This window comes from Neolamprologus multifasciatus, chromosome 8, assembly GCF_963576455.1.
Source record: "Neolamprologus multifasciatus chromosome 8, fNeoMul1.2, whole genome shotgun sequence".
Classification (NCBI taxonomy): domain Eukaryota; kingdom Metazoa; phylum Chordata; class Actinopteri; order Cichliformes; family Cichlidae; genus Neolamprologus; species Neolamprologus multifasciatus.
In genome coordinates, this window is record NC_140446.1 from 12,776,412 (window position 1) to 12,792,625 (window position 16,214).

At 43.4% G+C, this 16,214-nt stretch overlaps 1 protein-coding gene across 21 annotated transcripts in view; it reads left to right on the top strand.

Annotated features, from left to right (window-relative positions):
* tcf7l2 (transcription factor 7 like 2) overlaps positions 1 to 16,214 on the top strand; it is a 119,040-nt gene that overhangs the window by 60,263 nt on the left and 42,563 nt on the right. For 12 of the 21 annotated variants that reach the window (XR_014875817.1, XM_085171073.1, XM_085171075.1 and 9 more), the window contains 2 exons: positions 941 to 1,042; positions 7,537 to 7,596. The exons of 2 other annotated variants lie outside the window; for them this stretch is intronic. Coding sequence is in view for 18 of the 19 variants with exons in the window: in XM_085171073.1 (XP_085027199.1) it covers positions 941 to 1,042; positions 7,537 to 7,596 (162 nt within the window). In the remaining variant the exon portion in view is untranslated. The remainder of the gene's footprint in view (positions 1 to 940; positions 1,043 to 7,536; positions 7,597 to 16,214) is intronic. 7 more of the 21 variants (XM_085171083.1, XM_085171085.1, XM_085171088.1 and 4 more) reach the window with 1 other exon arrangement.

The window sequence follows — 16,214 nt, forward strand, 5'->3', positions numbered from 1 at the left end:
ACCTCTTTCCCGTGAGCTAGGTGGCTGTGACATTGATAAGCAGAGTCAACACCAAGCAGTTGGTGGCTGAGCAAGCCACAGTTTACTGTGTGGTCAGCAAGAATTTATAAATTTCGTACCGCTCTTGCATGTTTGAGCATTTGCAATGTTTTATTATGACTAAATATGCACATGTCCAGAAAGTTTCCAGGGTCATTTTGCCAACAGGTATGAGCTAGTACTTTTTAAAGTCAACGTAACCGATGTCATCAAATTGCAAAGGATGCCACCAAGTTTATTACCCAGACAGATGTTTCTCTTGACCTGTGTTTCTGCTTATCTGTGTGTGTGTGTGTCAGAGAGAGAGAGAGGGTGGGAGAAAGAGACAGACTGACTTCTGATAGAGGCCAAGTCAATCATTTATAAGTGCAGTCAAGAGGTTTAGCCTTAGACGAGCGTGGTGGTGAGACGCCATGCTCTATCCACTTTATGGGTTCTAATAAAATGTCTGACAACAGTCACATTTATGACATTAGGTCATCTTAAAGCCATAAGCTGCGTACAGTGCCAGCCCTAACACGACCTTAACTCCAAAAAATGTGTCACTGAATCATGTGTCTGCTGCCTAGTTAACATAAAAAAAAATTAAAGATAAGTAGAGCTCTAAACCTGCGATGGAGCCTGGTTTCCACATGTGTGCTATGTGTTTCTGATATGATTTGGTTTTGCTGCTGCTGCCACTGCTGCTGCTGTGACCCATCCTCACCACCTTCTACCATCCGCCTTTAGATCTTTATTTGCGTTTCCATGTTTTTAAGTTTCCACATCCATACACTTGTCAAGAAATGTCGTCTCCCCCTTTTTTTGTCTTTTTTTTAATTTGGTCTTTTGGTTTTTGCTTTCTGCATTGTTAACATGTTTTGTTTCTTTCTTTCCATTCTGTTTCCTTTCTGCCATTCAGTACCTACAGATGAAATGGCCCCTGCTAGATGTTCAACCAGGAAGTCTTCAAAGTAGACAAGCACTTAAAGATGCCAGGTCCCCTTCACCGGCACACATCGTTGTAAGTAATACGCCGTTCGGTCCTTTATCTCTTTCTTCCCTCATTCACGACTGACGGAGCTGAACAGAAACAAACCCTTGGACTTGAATACGCATAACTGTTTGCATTTACCCTAAACACAGTCACTAACCACCCAGTCAATTTTATATCAACTTTTTCTTTTTTGTGCGGGTGCACGCTTTGACAAGGGTAGTTTCGTGGGTCCCAGAAAGCAGAGGTTTTGCAAGTGCGATCAGGGGCGGCCGCTGTGGCAGGTGCTGTAATCTCAGGGAAAAATGATAACTCCCGGGGCAGGCTGAGCTGGCTGATGGTGGAAAAACTGGTCTCGTGTTGACAACTTTCATGAGAATAGGCTAACGCTGGGCTGCTAATACACCGCCTTTGAGAGAAGTGTGGGCGTTCCTTCAGCATTGATTACCCTACCCATGTAGTTGGAGGAGTACTCTGGCAGGAGAGTTGGCTGGACAGCCATAGGGCCATATTCAGTACATGCACATAACAGAGCATCTATCCCAGGCATGTCAATATCTAAGAGGCTAGCAGTTCTAGATTGAACAGTTGAATATGAACTTCATAGTTAGCCAAAGGCTTAAAGTTTTCAGGAGGTCAGCGGAGAGGTTGAAAATGGGGAGGTGTACGTATGTGGTCACAGGGTTAGCGAGCCAAGAAAATCAATGAGAGTAGGGATTGAGCAGAATTAGTGAGGTGGCCATCAACGCCCTGGGCCGTTATTGGCACAGTTGTTACTTTTGTTTGGAGTGCATTAACTGTTATGAAAATGAAAATTTAAGAAGGAGAAACCTTCCAAGTTTGTATCCTCGTGAGTATAATATCTCCTGTGGTAATGGCTACAAAGTAAACCCCCCCCCCCTTTTTTTTTTTTGTGTTTGCTGCACAGTTGTCATCATGACTCTGGAGCTCACGCCAAACTTAGTAAGGATTTTTGTCACGCAGATTACACTGTCAAGACACGGTGTCCCTCTGAGTCACATATGACATTTGATCAGTTCACTTACATTTATGGTGTGTAGTAAATACGTGCTCGAACGCTTGCTGAAAAGTTGGCAAACCAAAGCCTCTGTAGTGTTTTTGGCTATTTAAGTTAAGCACAACATAGCTTAAAAATAGCAGGACTTGACAAGGCTTTTTATTTAAAACAGAAACCCTGTCAAAAGTGGTCTTCAAGACAAAGAGCCAGTGATGACAGTGTTATTCTGAACAAAACAAGCCCAGCTAAGGCCCTCCTTATCTTCGCCTGCGATGCTAGTGTTATTTTTATACCAAAGAGTTCAGGGGGCCTCTTCTTACTGTTATTTTCGGAGACGCTGAGAAAAAGAGTCCCAACTTCTCTGAAGTCATTAAACTGGTCGTAGGCAGCAAACGCTGCAGGTAAATACTTGAGGTTTTATCCTGCTATGAGTCATATGGCTGTAAATACCACCTCACATACGCATCAACCCGTGCAGCACAATTCACGTTTCTTCCCCGCATGAAGAAGTTTAAGGACAAGAAAAAGCACTGCAGCTCTAACTTTGGAGACTCTGGGGGTGACGTCATGCTGCTTTTCTTCTGTAATAAACTGCTTTAATTAGAGACCTCATTTGGCTGCTAAAATGATCTATAATTGCAATTAAAGCACATTTTTATAAATGTAAACATCTGATTTTTAGGAGACAGAGAGTAAGCTCCATTACAACGCCACACAGTCAGTCAAGCATGAAACAGTAATAGGCTTGGAACAAAAAAGGCAACACCAGCTCAGAAAACAGAAATTGGCTATGGGGCAAAAACAAACATGAAACAAGAAAGATGGACAACCAGACTGATGGAAGAAATAAGCTCGCAACAGTGAAAAGTAGAGACCGTACCTATTGAGTTACACCAAAAGATAAGAGACATAAAGACATAAATTGGTCATAAGTAATAGATCAGGGAGATGTAAAAGCAAAATGCATGAAGAGAAGCGAAGCCGTGGCCAGATCAGTTTTCTCCCAAGTTTAATAAAATCCTGGATCATTTTATGCCAAAGGACACTTTAAGGCAGTAAAGTGGGATTAAATGTAACAAGAAAATTGCTGCTTTAAAACAAATAAAGATGAATAAAGTTATGTTAAAAATAGGGATGCTGCAGTTGTGACATTCTGAAACAGACCGTATTTTATTTTCTCGTTTATCTTGTTTTCTTTTAAGCTGGTGGGCGGAAAATAAATCCTTATTATAAACATTTAGCTCTTTTACATTTAGCCAGTACCACAGATAAACATTGGACACTGTAGGTCATCTAGTTTGCAGATAGCAGCAACATGTACATATGTTTATCCAACATAACCCCTAGTAAAAAGGAACAGTTGAGCCTAGCGTGGGCACAGATGGGCTTTGAGCATGGATACAATTTAGTTTGGGACTGAATAGGTGATTTCTGGCCAAAAATAATAGTGAGCCTAAGCAACCTTTTCCCAATTCAATCTCCTAAATGGGTTTTTACAGGGCTGTGAGTTGGATTTGATAATTAAAACCTCATCTGAATTCTAAATAAACCTTTTGGTGTGCTTTTTGCTTTCTTTGGGCTTTACTTGTAAGCAGAGAGCCAAAGAAATATCACATTGCAATAGTGAGAGCGCTCTTAAACTCTTAGTGTGATTAGTACTGACAGTGATCAATATGGGAGAATATATTGTAATATCTGTGGTCATATTGCCCAACCCCAGTGTGATCTGTTTGATAGAGTACACAGGCTGGTAAGATCAGAGGCATTGCAGCATGGCTGCATAGGCACACAACTGGCTGTTAGTACAAGTGATGAAATTGAATGTGAACTGCAGCTTGTATTGTTGCCACTCCTTCCATCCTGCTCCAGCATCCACCTCTGACTGAGAAGGAAGTGTGATTGAATGTTTCCCTGGTTTGCATCATATCGGCTGTCATACATATAGAAAAGACAGATAACTGTGTACAGCGTAGTGAATTCCAATGATAACCTCACGCGGACTCCCACAGGTGTCACTCATCGGTCAAGCCTTTTTTTCCCTCCTTCTTCTTCTTCGTCTTCTTTTTTTACATCTACAAGATGTAGGTCTGCACGATCTAGTACGTGATCCCCTTATCAATCAATTGGGCTGTAAACGGTAGCTTCTTTTTGTTTACAAATGCAAAGAAACATTCAATCACCTTGACTCTTCCTGCCTGGAGCGCTAACAGGCTGCTTCGACAGTGATAAGAACCTCTTGATTGGCCTGTCGATAACAGCAATCTGAAGCCTGAGTGACCCAGAGACAGTTAAAACAACAATATAAAGACGGAGAAAGAAGGAAAGACATCGATGCCTGCAGATAAAGCCTCTGAGAAAGTTAAGGCACAGAGAGATGGGCAGGGACAAAGATGCAGACAGATGGTGTCATTTCTGTCTGGAAGGCTCATTCGAGGTGGAGCACTGGAGGATCAGCCAAGAAAAAGAGGAAGTGACCTCACGCCGGCTGGTCTTTCTGAGGGCACGGTGTATGCCCCTGTTTACCATGCCCTCAAAGGGGGGCACGCAGGACTTTTTGAAGTGCCTGACCACCCCGCAGGCAGCCTCAAAACCTGCCGCTGCTGAACTTTCATGCCATTGGTTGAAAGTTATTCAATATTTATCTGCCTATTGATGTGTATTTCTAGAGGGAGAGACTCCAAGAAACATTTTTATGCCTCACACAGCTCCTGAGGGAAAGATCATAAACAGTCCTTACTTTGTCAACTTGCCTTTTTTATTGTGAGGGTTTAATTTGACACTGTGGTCTTGAAGACTGTTTGTGCACACTTGGCTAAAGGAAGTAGCCCGAAGCTGGTTGATAGGTTTTGGAGTAGATATGCGTGACTTAATCAGTCTTACACTTTTATTTAGATAGGGATTATTGCGTTAACTGGTAACACAACATGTCACAACATGAGATTGTTTTGGAAATCCACCTCTTACACAGCATGTGTTGATGGCATAACAGTATTGCCGTAGCTGAAATCCAGGCTCATGTTGGTAATGTCATGGCATCATTTGTCAACTTTCAGAAAGTTTTTTTCTTCTTTTTTCTCAATTTTAGTTAATCCAGTACCAAGAAACCAAGATATGCCATTCTAATTGAATCACATTTCCTAATTTGCTATTCTGGGAATGGTGGGTGGGCATGTCCATGTTAAGAGCATACGCACACAGTCTACTTTCTGACATCCACGTGCACACTCATGCACACGCGTACACAACCCTAGAGTCTAGAGTCTAGTCCTGGACGAACAATGTCTCCATTGTTTTGTGGGCTTTCACTGGCAGCAGGGGACGGCTGGAGTGTTAACCATTTCCCGACTGCACCTCGCTGTGTGCCATTGTGTGCGTGTGTGTGTGTCAGAGGAAGTGAAGCATGGGCTCAGGGATGAAGAGAAGAAGGGCACTCGCTCCAAGTGTATGGTAATTAGTGTGGAGGAAGTGATGGAATCTGGGCATTTTTTACGGCTTGTAAGACCTCCCACCTGAGCTTTTGCAACTGTTGAACATGCGTACTTTACTCCCATTCGCTCTCACCGGTTCTATACTAGAAGGAGGCTGGGAAGAAAATACTACAAATACTATATACTATACTATACTATACACAATACTGTATTTTTGATATTAGGTTGGGGGGGGGGGGGGGGGGGGGAAGCAGCTTTAGCCATGCATTCAGAAAAGACAGACCACAGTGGATTCCTATTATAGTCGTGCGACTGCTGCTCGAGGTCAGCATTAGAAAGGGACAGGATCACATTCACCCTCCTTGACCACTTCTCTGTCCATTTTGAGGGAAGAGGGATAAAGGGAGCTTCCTGTGGTCTGAATGGGCCATGCACCTGGGCTGTCCAGACAATCGTCCAGGCCTCCGGGAGGCCTAGCCTTCTCTCTTGTTAATTAGCGACCCCGTGGTCAGCAGCCACCACCCACAAACTGTCCATAGGCTTTACCCAGCGCACTTTCTCTATCCTGGCTTATGTCAGCCTTAAGTTGCTTTTTCCTTCTGCATTTAAGCCTTCTTCTAAATAACCTCTTCTACTCCACCCCACCTTTTGTCTTCTTTTTGTTCACGTGCATCAATCCTTGTTCTTCACTGCACATCTCAAACATAACAAGTAATTTTCATCTGATTCTTTTATGTGCAAGTATTTTCTTAGTTGAGTTTACTAATACTAATACTGCATTTTGTCATTCTATACACCAATATGTAAATCCAACTTAGCACATAACACCACTGAAGATTCCATCCACATAGGCTAGTTCTTCTTGCCGGTGCCGTCCAGCTCTCAGATTAGAGACGGCTGTGACTGTCCACTGTCACTCGCCGTCTTCTCCAGACAACGAGTTTGTTCAAGGGGTCACGCTTACATCATCGGCTCGGGCCAAAATCTGAGGCAGTTGAGACATGGCGTCAGGCCCGGGAACTGTGACAATGACAATGAGAGCACCTCAGTCATTGTATCTGTCCAGCAGTCTGGACGGTGGCTTGTTCCCACAGACAATCCACTCAGTGTTGGCTTAGTCAGCAACAACACCACAACAAAGCTCAGAGTCTTCTTGCTCCTAGGATTTGGAACATAACACCTTAATGTGTTAAAACACCTGATAACTTGTTAACAGGCCACCTAGTGAGAATACAAATTGTTAAATATTTAATTTATTTTGTCAAGTGTGCGTATTAAATTTAAAGACATAGTTAAGTGTCTCGCCCTCTTGGCTCTTTATCTCCAGCCCTTATTTTCTTCTCCTGTCGTCTATAAGGCAAATTATCAATCTTTTTAAATGTGCCAGTTTAACCTCTGAATGCCTCTTAAAGAAAAAAATCGGTATTTGAAAACCTAGTAATGTAGTTCACAATTTTAATGCCTATATCAGAGAGGTAAAAACACCTAAAAATTCTGCTCTAGGGACTCAAAGTCGCCATCATTTTATTTCAGGCATAATTTGTTCTGCCATCAGTAAAAGCACGACTGGTGACACCTTTCATCCTGTCGCCTGTTTGCAGTTAAAATATTTTGAGCTTTTGCCAAAATGGTGGCGACGCTAAGTCCCTAGATCAGCTGACTGCTGCTGAACATATGTGAAGGTGCGCATGCTGAGGAGATGAAATGTTCTCCCAAAGTGAAATACTGTTTGAACAACCAGCCAGCCAGTACTGACAACCGCGTAACCCCGTGCCGAGCCAGTGTTCTCCCATTCTCTCCGAGTAAAATTAGTCATAACGGGGCCGAGCGCGCACCCAGGAGAAAGCTGAGCCAGCAGAGATGAGGCAGTTGCTTAAATAACTAAAAGGCCAGGGGGATGCGTTATTTCCAGGGAGAACACGTTGCTTTCTGCATAAAACCTGGCCGGCTGGGATTGAGTGCAGATATCTGTGTGTTCGTGTGTGTGTGTGAGAGTTTACGAGTGAGAGAAAGAATAGATGAGAGATGGAGAGCTGATATAATTGTGTGACTTGGGAACGTCCATCTTTGCCTTACAGGGGCCCTTCCGCTGGGAATTCCCCGGACAGTCAGATCTGAGCCTTCACCAATTTCATTTGGTGAGAGACCTTTGAATTCCAAAAATATCTTCTTGGATTTTATTTTTGGTTGATTCCACACACAAATTAACAGCTGATAATTGATGATTTAAAACAACAGCAACAAAAATAAGAATGAAAAATGAAATCCTGGTGATGATGATGATGATGATGATGATTATGCTTTGCTGTTTATTGCGCTAATTCAGTGCTGCTGCTCTAATGCTAATGTGCTTTTTGAATGTCTAAAATGCCTTCATCCAGGAGATGGTACCGGAGGGACGGTGCTCAGGCTTCATTCTTTTACATCCATTTAACTTCTTGGATTTTCTTTTTCTTTTTATGTTCAGCTTTATTCAGCTTTGAAGATGTTTTTGCATATGACTGTTTTTACTTTCCAGATCTTTCTAGTGATAACATTTTTTTTAAAAGAGGAGTAAGAAAAAAATAATGCATGTTTTAATGGGTAACGTCCTTTTTAGATGTGCAGTGTGGCAGGGTAAGACCTTTTTTATGGGGGTAGCCAGGTTGAGACTAGTATGCAGACTACCCTGCGTACTTTTTATTGTTTTTATTGCTGTTTCAAATAATTTTTATAAGGTTATTGGAGTTGAAAATATGATCAAATGGATGAAATTGCAGTTCTGTTTGTATATGCAAAACTCCTTTGCCGGCTGCATTTTTGCTTGTGTGGGTTGGCTAACTGTTTTAGACAGTGAGGGCGGTGGGTACCCCTGGCCACCCTTAACTCTGCCACTGTCTGTGCACTTGTTTTGAATATTCAGAGTTTTCCGTATTCCTGGCATTTGGGTCCAGATTTTATCAAAGAGCAGCAACTCGTTGGTTACAACTTCTGTGGAATCTTTGTTAAAGCTCACAGGTAAAGTTAGTCCTGTTTCTGCTGCAATGCTGACATTCTGAGGACATCGCTAAGCCTTGTTTTGATTTGCTCCAGTCGGGCATTGGGAAGTCAGAAAGAGGCTGGCATTACGAAGCCCATCAGAGACGTCTTAATCTCCTCTGAGACGTCCGTGGCTCTCTGGATTGCTTATTTGAATTGTTTGACTAATCAATTGCTTGTTGATTTTGCACACCATGTGCAGCCTTTGTTGTTAGGAGGGAAAAAACCCCAAACATAGCCCCTTTAAAACAGGCCGAAGGGAAATCAGCTGTTAATGTGGTTAACATTCCTCCGTCTACGTGATTCCCCCCCCCCCCCCCCCCCCCCTTCTTGTACAAGTGCCTTTGCTAGAACTTGTTTGACAAGGTCTGTAAGGATCACTGTTGGGTGTGCCTGTCTGTCTTTTTCTGTGTGTGTGTGTGTGCTCGTGTCTTACAAACAAATCTTTGTCTACACGAGTGTGTGTGCGTAGTGTCCTTGTGTCTAAGGTGTGACTTATTTAGATGATAGATAGTCAGGTTATGATATAACTTTTATGTGAGTGCATTCAGGAGTTTGACTCTATTTAACCCTGAGCTCTGACTTTCAGGCTTTCAAGGAGTGGATCAAAAGCCCCTAACTAAGTAGGCTTTGGAAAAACATGACAATCAAGTCAGAGTTTATTTGCACAAAGAAACAGGGTCAAGGTTCAGGAGTAATATTAATGAATAATCTTAATTTACAACAAACCAATCCTCACATGCTGGCAGTCGGGGTGTGCTGGTGTTTGAGACATGTCCTCAGATAGGACGATACCCTGGTTGCATTTCTGTGGTCAGCCTCGCGAGTGACAACAGACTCAGCGTCTCGGTACGCTACTGTATTAACACTGGAGGCCGTTTCACAGGGAAACTTGTTTTGACAGAGCTCCAGGTGTCTCATTGTTAGGGATGACATGGTTCAACAGATTTACCAATTAGCACCGGGTTGAGTGCGCAGGGTGGGTGGTAGCAAAGAAGAGGGGAGGGAAGAAATGAAACTCGGAGCGGTGGAGGGCGGAGTGACAGTCGGACGAGGCGGATTTGGCCACAGTGATGGAATGAGGTTTTAAGTGAGCGGGGCGGGTGGGGAGGGGGGTGGTGAAGAGGGGGTGACCATAGGGGAGGCAGGCCTGAGTAAGGCGATCCTTGACCTCATTTTTTTCCCCCCCTCCCGGCAGTAGTAAGGAAGGGCCTGAGGTTTCAGCCGAGCCTCAAAGAGGAGGGAAGAGGCAGTGGGAGGGTAGCAGTGGCTCATGGCAACTTTTCAGGAGTTTGTGGCGTTTCTCTTGCAGACAAACTCCTACCTCTTACTTCTGCTGCTAACACGGGTCCATCTGCAGGAGTGGCAATTTCTTTTCGCCGCACCGCCTCACCTCCCCACCTCCCCTGCCGGTTTGCTGTTCTCACTGTGGTACGAGGCAGAATTGTGCGGGATTAAACAAAATGTTATTACTCCGTGCTGTTATTACTCTCACTAACCCTCTTTGTGTTTCCTCAGAAAATTCTGCTCCTTTTTTTCCAGGAAGTTTGGAAGTGAACTTTAGAGAACGGGGTGAAGAGATTTAGAGAATATATCCCAGGGGTGGCCTGCAGAATTTAGTGTTTTTTGGCTCTTGATTGTTAGCACATGCACACACATACACAAATTCTTTGTAGCATGCATGTTGTGCAGGTATCACTGCCCTTTGTTTAGTTTTAAAAAAGCGGGCGGTTGAATATATATATTTATATATTTCTCTCTCTCTATATATATACACACACACACACACACACACACACACACACACACACACACACACACACACACACACACACAACTAGTGAAGGTGTGTTTGCAGTATTGTGCTTCTTTCAAAATGACAGCCTTCTGTAGTTGAGAAAAAAAAATCACTTTTCAGAGGAGCATGCCTTTTTTTTGAGCCACAACAAAGAGAAGTCAGGCTTTTTCTTTATGTAGGAAACTGTCAGTTTACAACAACAACCAGACTACAACAGGGGCAAGTAGCAAAGTTGGGGAGCAGCTGTTTGTCTGATCCTTTAGTCAGCACAGGCATGGTGTTTAGTATATATTACTGTTTAATATCAAAGACTTGGACGTACACTTAAGAGAAATCTGGTAACTAGAACCTGGACCTACTGTCCTTTTCCTTATATTCTCTCATGCTGTCAGAATGAAGGACGCTTGTATTTAAAATGGCCAAATTTTCAAATTGTGAGGGTAGCGTATGGACTTCAGACTGCTCCAGAGGGTGGGTTTTAGACAGTTTTTTCCACTCTTATCTGTCAGTGATGTCAATGAGATCATATATCCCAGCCAGCTGTGGCGCTTTAGGGCTGTGGAATAGCCGAGGGGCCGGACCAAGGCAGTATAAAGCCTTAATCACGCACAAGTTACTGTAGTAGAGCCTGCAAATAAAACAATATGGCATTGGAAATTAAATTTAGAAATTATAATAATAAAAGCAGTGGTAGGTCTATTTTCTTGTCTCCTAAACATATACCATTTAATTTTCTTACTAAAGTAAGAAATTTAAACCCTTTATTAGCAGTGCTGATGCACATAAGTTGTGGCCTATAGGGCAGAAAGAGAGAAGGCATCTGAGACAAGCAACGTGTACTTAAAAGATTTAATAAATGCAAACAGTAATCAGAAAGCAATCAATAATCCAACTACAGAAGGTGCTTCAAGGACATAGGCCATGAGTTATTGTTGCCTTCGTCTTTAAAAGCCCCGGATCACTGTTGTGGCCTCACAGATATTTCTGGTTTTATAATGATTTAGCACGGAGTGATCCCACAATTGCTTTGGCAACTGTCTGTTCTTTACATATGAGCAAGCAGCTTGTGATTGAGAGTGATGGAGACAGCTTTCTGGAAAGGCCAAGGATACAGGGACTCTAGCGGGGAAAGATGGGAAGGGGTTGTGGGGTGTACGAAGCCCCGCCAAATTCCCCAAAGAACAATTTGCAGTTATGGATGAATACACTGTCGCAGTCAAATTTCGTCTCGGTGAATGTGTATGTGTCGGAGACGGTGGAATGCTGAGTGATTCCAGAGAGCACTTAAGCTGCCTCGAATTCAGTTTTCTCTCTCCCACCCGCGTTATAACAGGAGAGGGGGCTTTTCTTTTGGAGTTTGCAGGGGTAAACACGGGGTATCTGCTTTCTGAGTCATTTAGCATCGTCCTCCGTCACCTTCCTCATATATTCTAAACCGTGTTTCCTGGTTTGTCGGGGCAGCCTGAACGAGACTAACCCCCCAATTTATTTGATTTGTTCCTCTCTGCGGTTCCAATGAAGACCTATCTGAACTTTTCTTGGATTTGTTTGGCTCTGGTTTTGATGTGCGGGTTGTTATTTTTTTTCCCTCCGTCTTCCAAGTGCGCGCAGTCGACAGTGTCTGAGTACCAGGCCTCGCTTTTGTCTCGGCCCGGGGAGGGAATTTGATGTGATGCTTATTTTCCTACTCAGTCAGTTTCTTTGAGTGTTTTTTTTTTATTTTTCCCCCTCTGCTCCTGTTTTCCCTTTTTTTTTTTTGTTGTTTTTGTTTTTGTTTGTTCTAATAGTCCTCGAAGTTTGGGACACTTCTTTGAGGCAGGTGACGCTGTGATACGACTGCTTTTTGCATACCTATGCAGGTGTGAGCACGCTTTTGTATTTATTTATCCAGCCGTTCTGAAACGTCTGCTCTAATTGAACGGCCCGTTAAAGACGTCACTGGAATCAGTCAAGTAATAGCAGGAGGGAATGGTGATGGGGTGAAAAGGAGAGCTGCATTGTGGGAGATTAAGGAGGATCATCATCCTGGAGGTTTTTGGATGAAGCGAGAGATGGCTCAATACTCAGGGTATTGGCTGCTTTTCATGGGAGAGAAGTCTAAACTAATGTGTCAGACTGCTTTTTCTCATCAGCGAGATGTGCTATAGACGCCCAGCACTGGCTAGACGGTGCCTTTCGAAAGATGCAGAGAAGTGCATGCTGGGAAAAGAATAAACAAGCTTGTCACCAAAGTTGGGAAGAATCCTTAGTGCAGCGCTACTGTCAAAAAGCAGCTTCCAATTCATACATTATTAACATTACCTAAACGCATTATTTGTGTATTTATTCATTCATTTGTCTTGTTAACATCCTCCTGGAGTAAGATAAACAGCGCGGCCAGACTGGCTGCGTGACAGTTGTGTGTGAGATTTGAATAAAAAGCCCGGCAGCGTGATTGGAGTGAGACAGGAGCCCATTCTGTGGACACCAGACTTCCTCTCCAGGCTCATTAAGGGACAGTAAGGCGATGATGTCGAATCGGCGCGCACTTTACCGGCCTGCCTTTTTCTTTGAACAGCATCGGCCTCTTATCTGCAACATGCTCTGTTCCTCCATAACAAGACGCTCGTACTCCCGTGCACGCACACGCTCAGTCCGTCTCTCTCCCTGTCTCCCTCACACACACATTCTGCCTACATACACACTCTTCGTACTTATTTAGTTTGTGTAGACAGAAAACTCTTAAGTATGTGGCTTGTCCACAGAATTTTGGCAGCTTTTGTTGTATTTTCTCCTACGCTATCGAAAAAGCCGGGTCCTTGTTTTCTTTTTCTTTTTTTTTTCTTGCACAGACATCACAAATGGATATTTTAATTGGAACTTTTGGCACTGTCTCCATCTTGTGTTGGAATGGCAGACAAGTGAGTGGCTGGCGAGGCCGGGGCTGGGCTGATTGGTGTGTAGCGAGGCGTGCCTAAATCAACTGGCAGCATGAATAGCTTGCTTGATTCTCACTGGCATTCACTGGAATCCATGCCTTCTTTCCTTTTTCTTTTTTTTTTTAAACAAGATTCTTTCTTTGGAAAAAAAAATAGTGTGGAATAACCAACAAGGGAGAGAGAATACCTCCTGCTTCCTTGAAGCATGACTTCCCTTTTGTTTTGCTGGTGCAATTTACTTGCCTTTATGCCGACTCACTCCTTGAATCTTTTGTGCTTTTTGTCAGATTGAAATGGCTAACTCGTGTTGTTGCTGCTCCCTGGCCATAGATTCATTGACTTCACAGCTTCATGTGAAGTTTTTTTGAAATATGTGATAATAAAAACAAACATTTCACTGCAGTGAGATATCACTTTAGTTTCAATGTTTTCATATTTGAAGTCTAACTCAAAGGAAGTGGCAAGCCTGTTGGGATTAGTGTAGTTGCAGCACTGATGATGATTAAGAATATCTGCTTTTTCAAGTGGTTTTAAGTCTTCAGACTGTTGCAGAGTTTGTTGTGACTCCGTTACGCTGCTTTGTGAAACCGTGACGTCACGCTGCGACCTCTGCGCGCCTCCGGGTTCAACGCCGAGGATTAAAGCAGTTAAATAAAACCAATAAAAGCGCTCAGTGTGGTTGATTGTCTTGTTATTTCTTTACTTGAGCAGTGCTAAACCCATTACTCCCATGCATGAATTCAGTTACAACAATTCGGAAATAATTAAAGCAGTCCACTCACAATTCTGAATTATGCCGGAGATTAAATAAGCATATGTTTCTAGCGTCTCGTTTATTCATTTATATTGGAATTTGAGGAAGTGTCCACTTCCCGAATTCATGGAAAGTGAATAGATCACCAACCCCAAGTGACAAGCTGGGCTCGGTTCCTGCTCCAGCTTTGGCTTCACTGCAGCAGCTAATGCAGACCACATGTTTGAGCCTTGTTGCATCTGCATAAGTATACACCTGTTTAAACTTTGGACAGTCTTTTAGCCCCAAACAGTAAATTCAGGGAGACTCATGCCAGAGGTAGAGCGGCTGCAGAGCCGGGTCAGGTTGGAGTCATTGTAATCCTCCTTGACATAATGTAGTCTTTGTATTTGGCAGGGACGGTGTGCATGTGTGTGTGTGTGTGAGGGAAGAGAGAGAGAGAGAGAATGCAAGACAGATTATGTGTGTGTGTGCAGGTGGGACTGTGTGAGCTGTATACTTTGGGCATGCAAATAAGTGTTTTTGTGTATGTGTGTGTGGTATTGGCCCTTTCTCTTCGAGCTGGTAGTCAGTGCTGTGTAATTACCTGGCTGGCTGCCACCGAGCCCCACTGGAGCAAAGACAGAAGTGAAGCTGGGTCTTACACAACGAAACACAGCAGCTCGTCCTGAACCACAGGCTCTAAGTTTGTTCATTTTAGGTTCTGGACACATTCTGTCTTTTGACACGCAGATGACAAGTCGGGGGTGATTTTGAAAGACTACACTTAAAATAAAAGCCTATGAAATGAAACATTAAAAAAAAAAAAAAACACATAAAATATGTTATGTCAGAAAAATCTCCACCATAACTTCCCATAGCCCAGGATGGCACCTCCAGATTACCTGTTTACCCAAGCTATTCAGTTTTAATTAATGCAAAACAGAAAGACTGCAGATTCTTAAACTGAAGATGAAAAGAAAAACCCAACAACAACATGGAGGATGTTTTTGCTTTATAAATTAATTAAATAGTTCATAAACAATGAAAATTCTCGATTAGTTTAAGCTGCTACAGGCCAAAAAAAGGTTGTGAAATGTTGCTACGGGGGAAAAAAGCGCCTAACTGACAGACACAGACGGAAACGAGGTGGGGGGAACAGCCAATATGAAGCCAGGAGAAGCCACAAGACAGATTTATAGCACTGGCATAAAGAGCATATCTGAACTTGCATGTGACTTCTCATTGCTCCAGCAGGCTGTGGTGCTCCCTCTACTTGCAAAGGCCAGTGTCCTAGGCGCACAGGTGGGCACATGCCTGTGCAAGCACGTGCCGTGACGTCAGCCTGTCCGCCATTTTAATTGTTATATCTCCTCAGCCTTGATATGAGCAAAAAGGGAGGCCTAGGTAAAACCTGGCACATCAAAGGCTACCTCCCCTAGTCTTACAAGTTGCCCGTCTCTTTGGAGGAGCGCAGGCTTTGGAGAATCAGAAAGGGGTATTGGAGAGGCGGTGTGGATCCCCGGCTTGAATGAGTTTGATGGACTAATTGTAGCCCCCAGTGGACACAGGCACACATCACAGAGGGCTGGCTGAGTAGGGGAGCAGAGGCTGCTGCTGGAAAGTGTTCCTGCTTAGCTTTTCCCTCCATATCTGGATTTTTGCACACGCCAATGTGTCACCTTTGATTGCGGTATCTTGTCTTAAGTAGATGGATGCCATGGATATTCCAGTCCCTCTTTTTCTCCACTGTTCCTCCATTTCAGTCCTGCCTTTCCTTCCCTTGCTATAAACTTACAAACTTTTTGTTTCCTCACACAGCTGCAGTGTTTTGTGTGCTCACTTTGACATCCTCCATTGGAATTAAAACCTTTTTCTCTATGATTGCATCCATCAGTGATAGCACTGCATGCTGGCCTCTGCATTTAATAAGCCTTCTGGCTGAACTGTAACACAATGCACAACAAAGCAAACATTGCACACACAATGCCTTACTACCAACAACATTACCAACTGGCTCGACTGTAGTGGTGATCAAAACAAGGGCCTCTCTGTAGCTTTGAACAGTTTTCTTTATTCCCTATCTGCTTCAAAAAGAAATCAATAGCCAAAACTTTTGAGTGCATTTATCGGCTTTTCCTCCCATTGCTCTTCCCTCCCTATCACCAGTTTGGCAGTTGTATATTATGCCAAGAGTAAAGCACAGTTAAAAGGAGAAAGGCACAAGGAGATGACACCAGCAAGGAAACAGCTTGTGTTGGGTAGGGCCTTGGCTGGGAGAAAATCAAT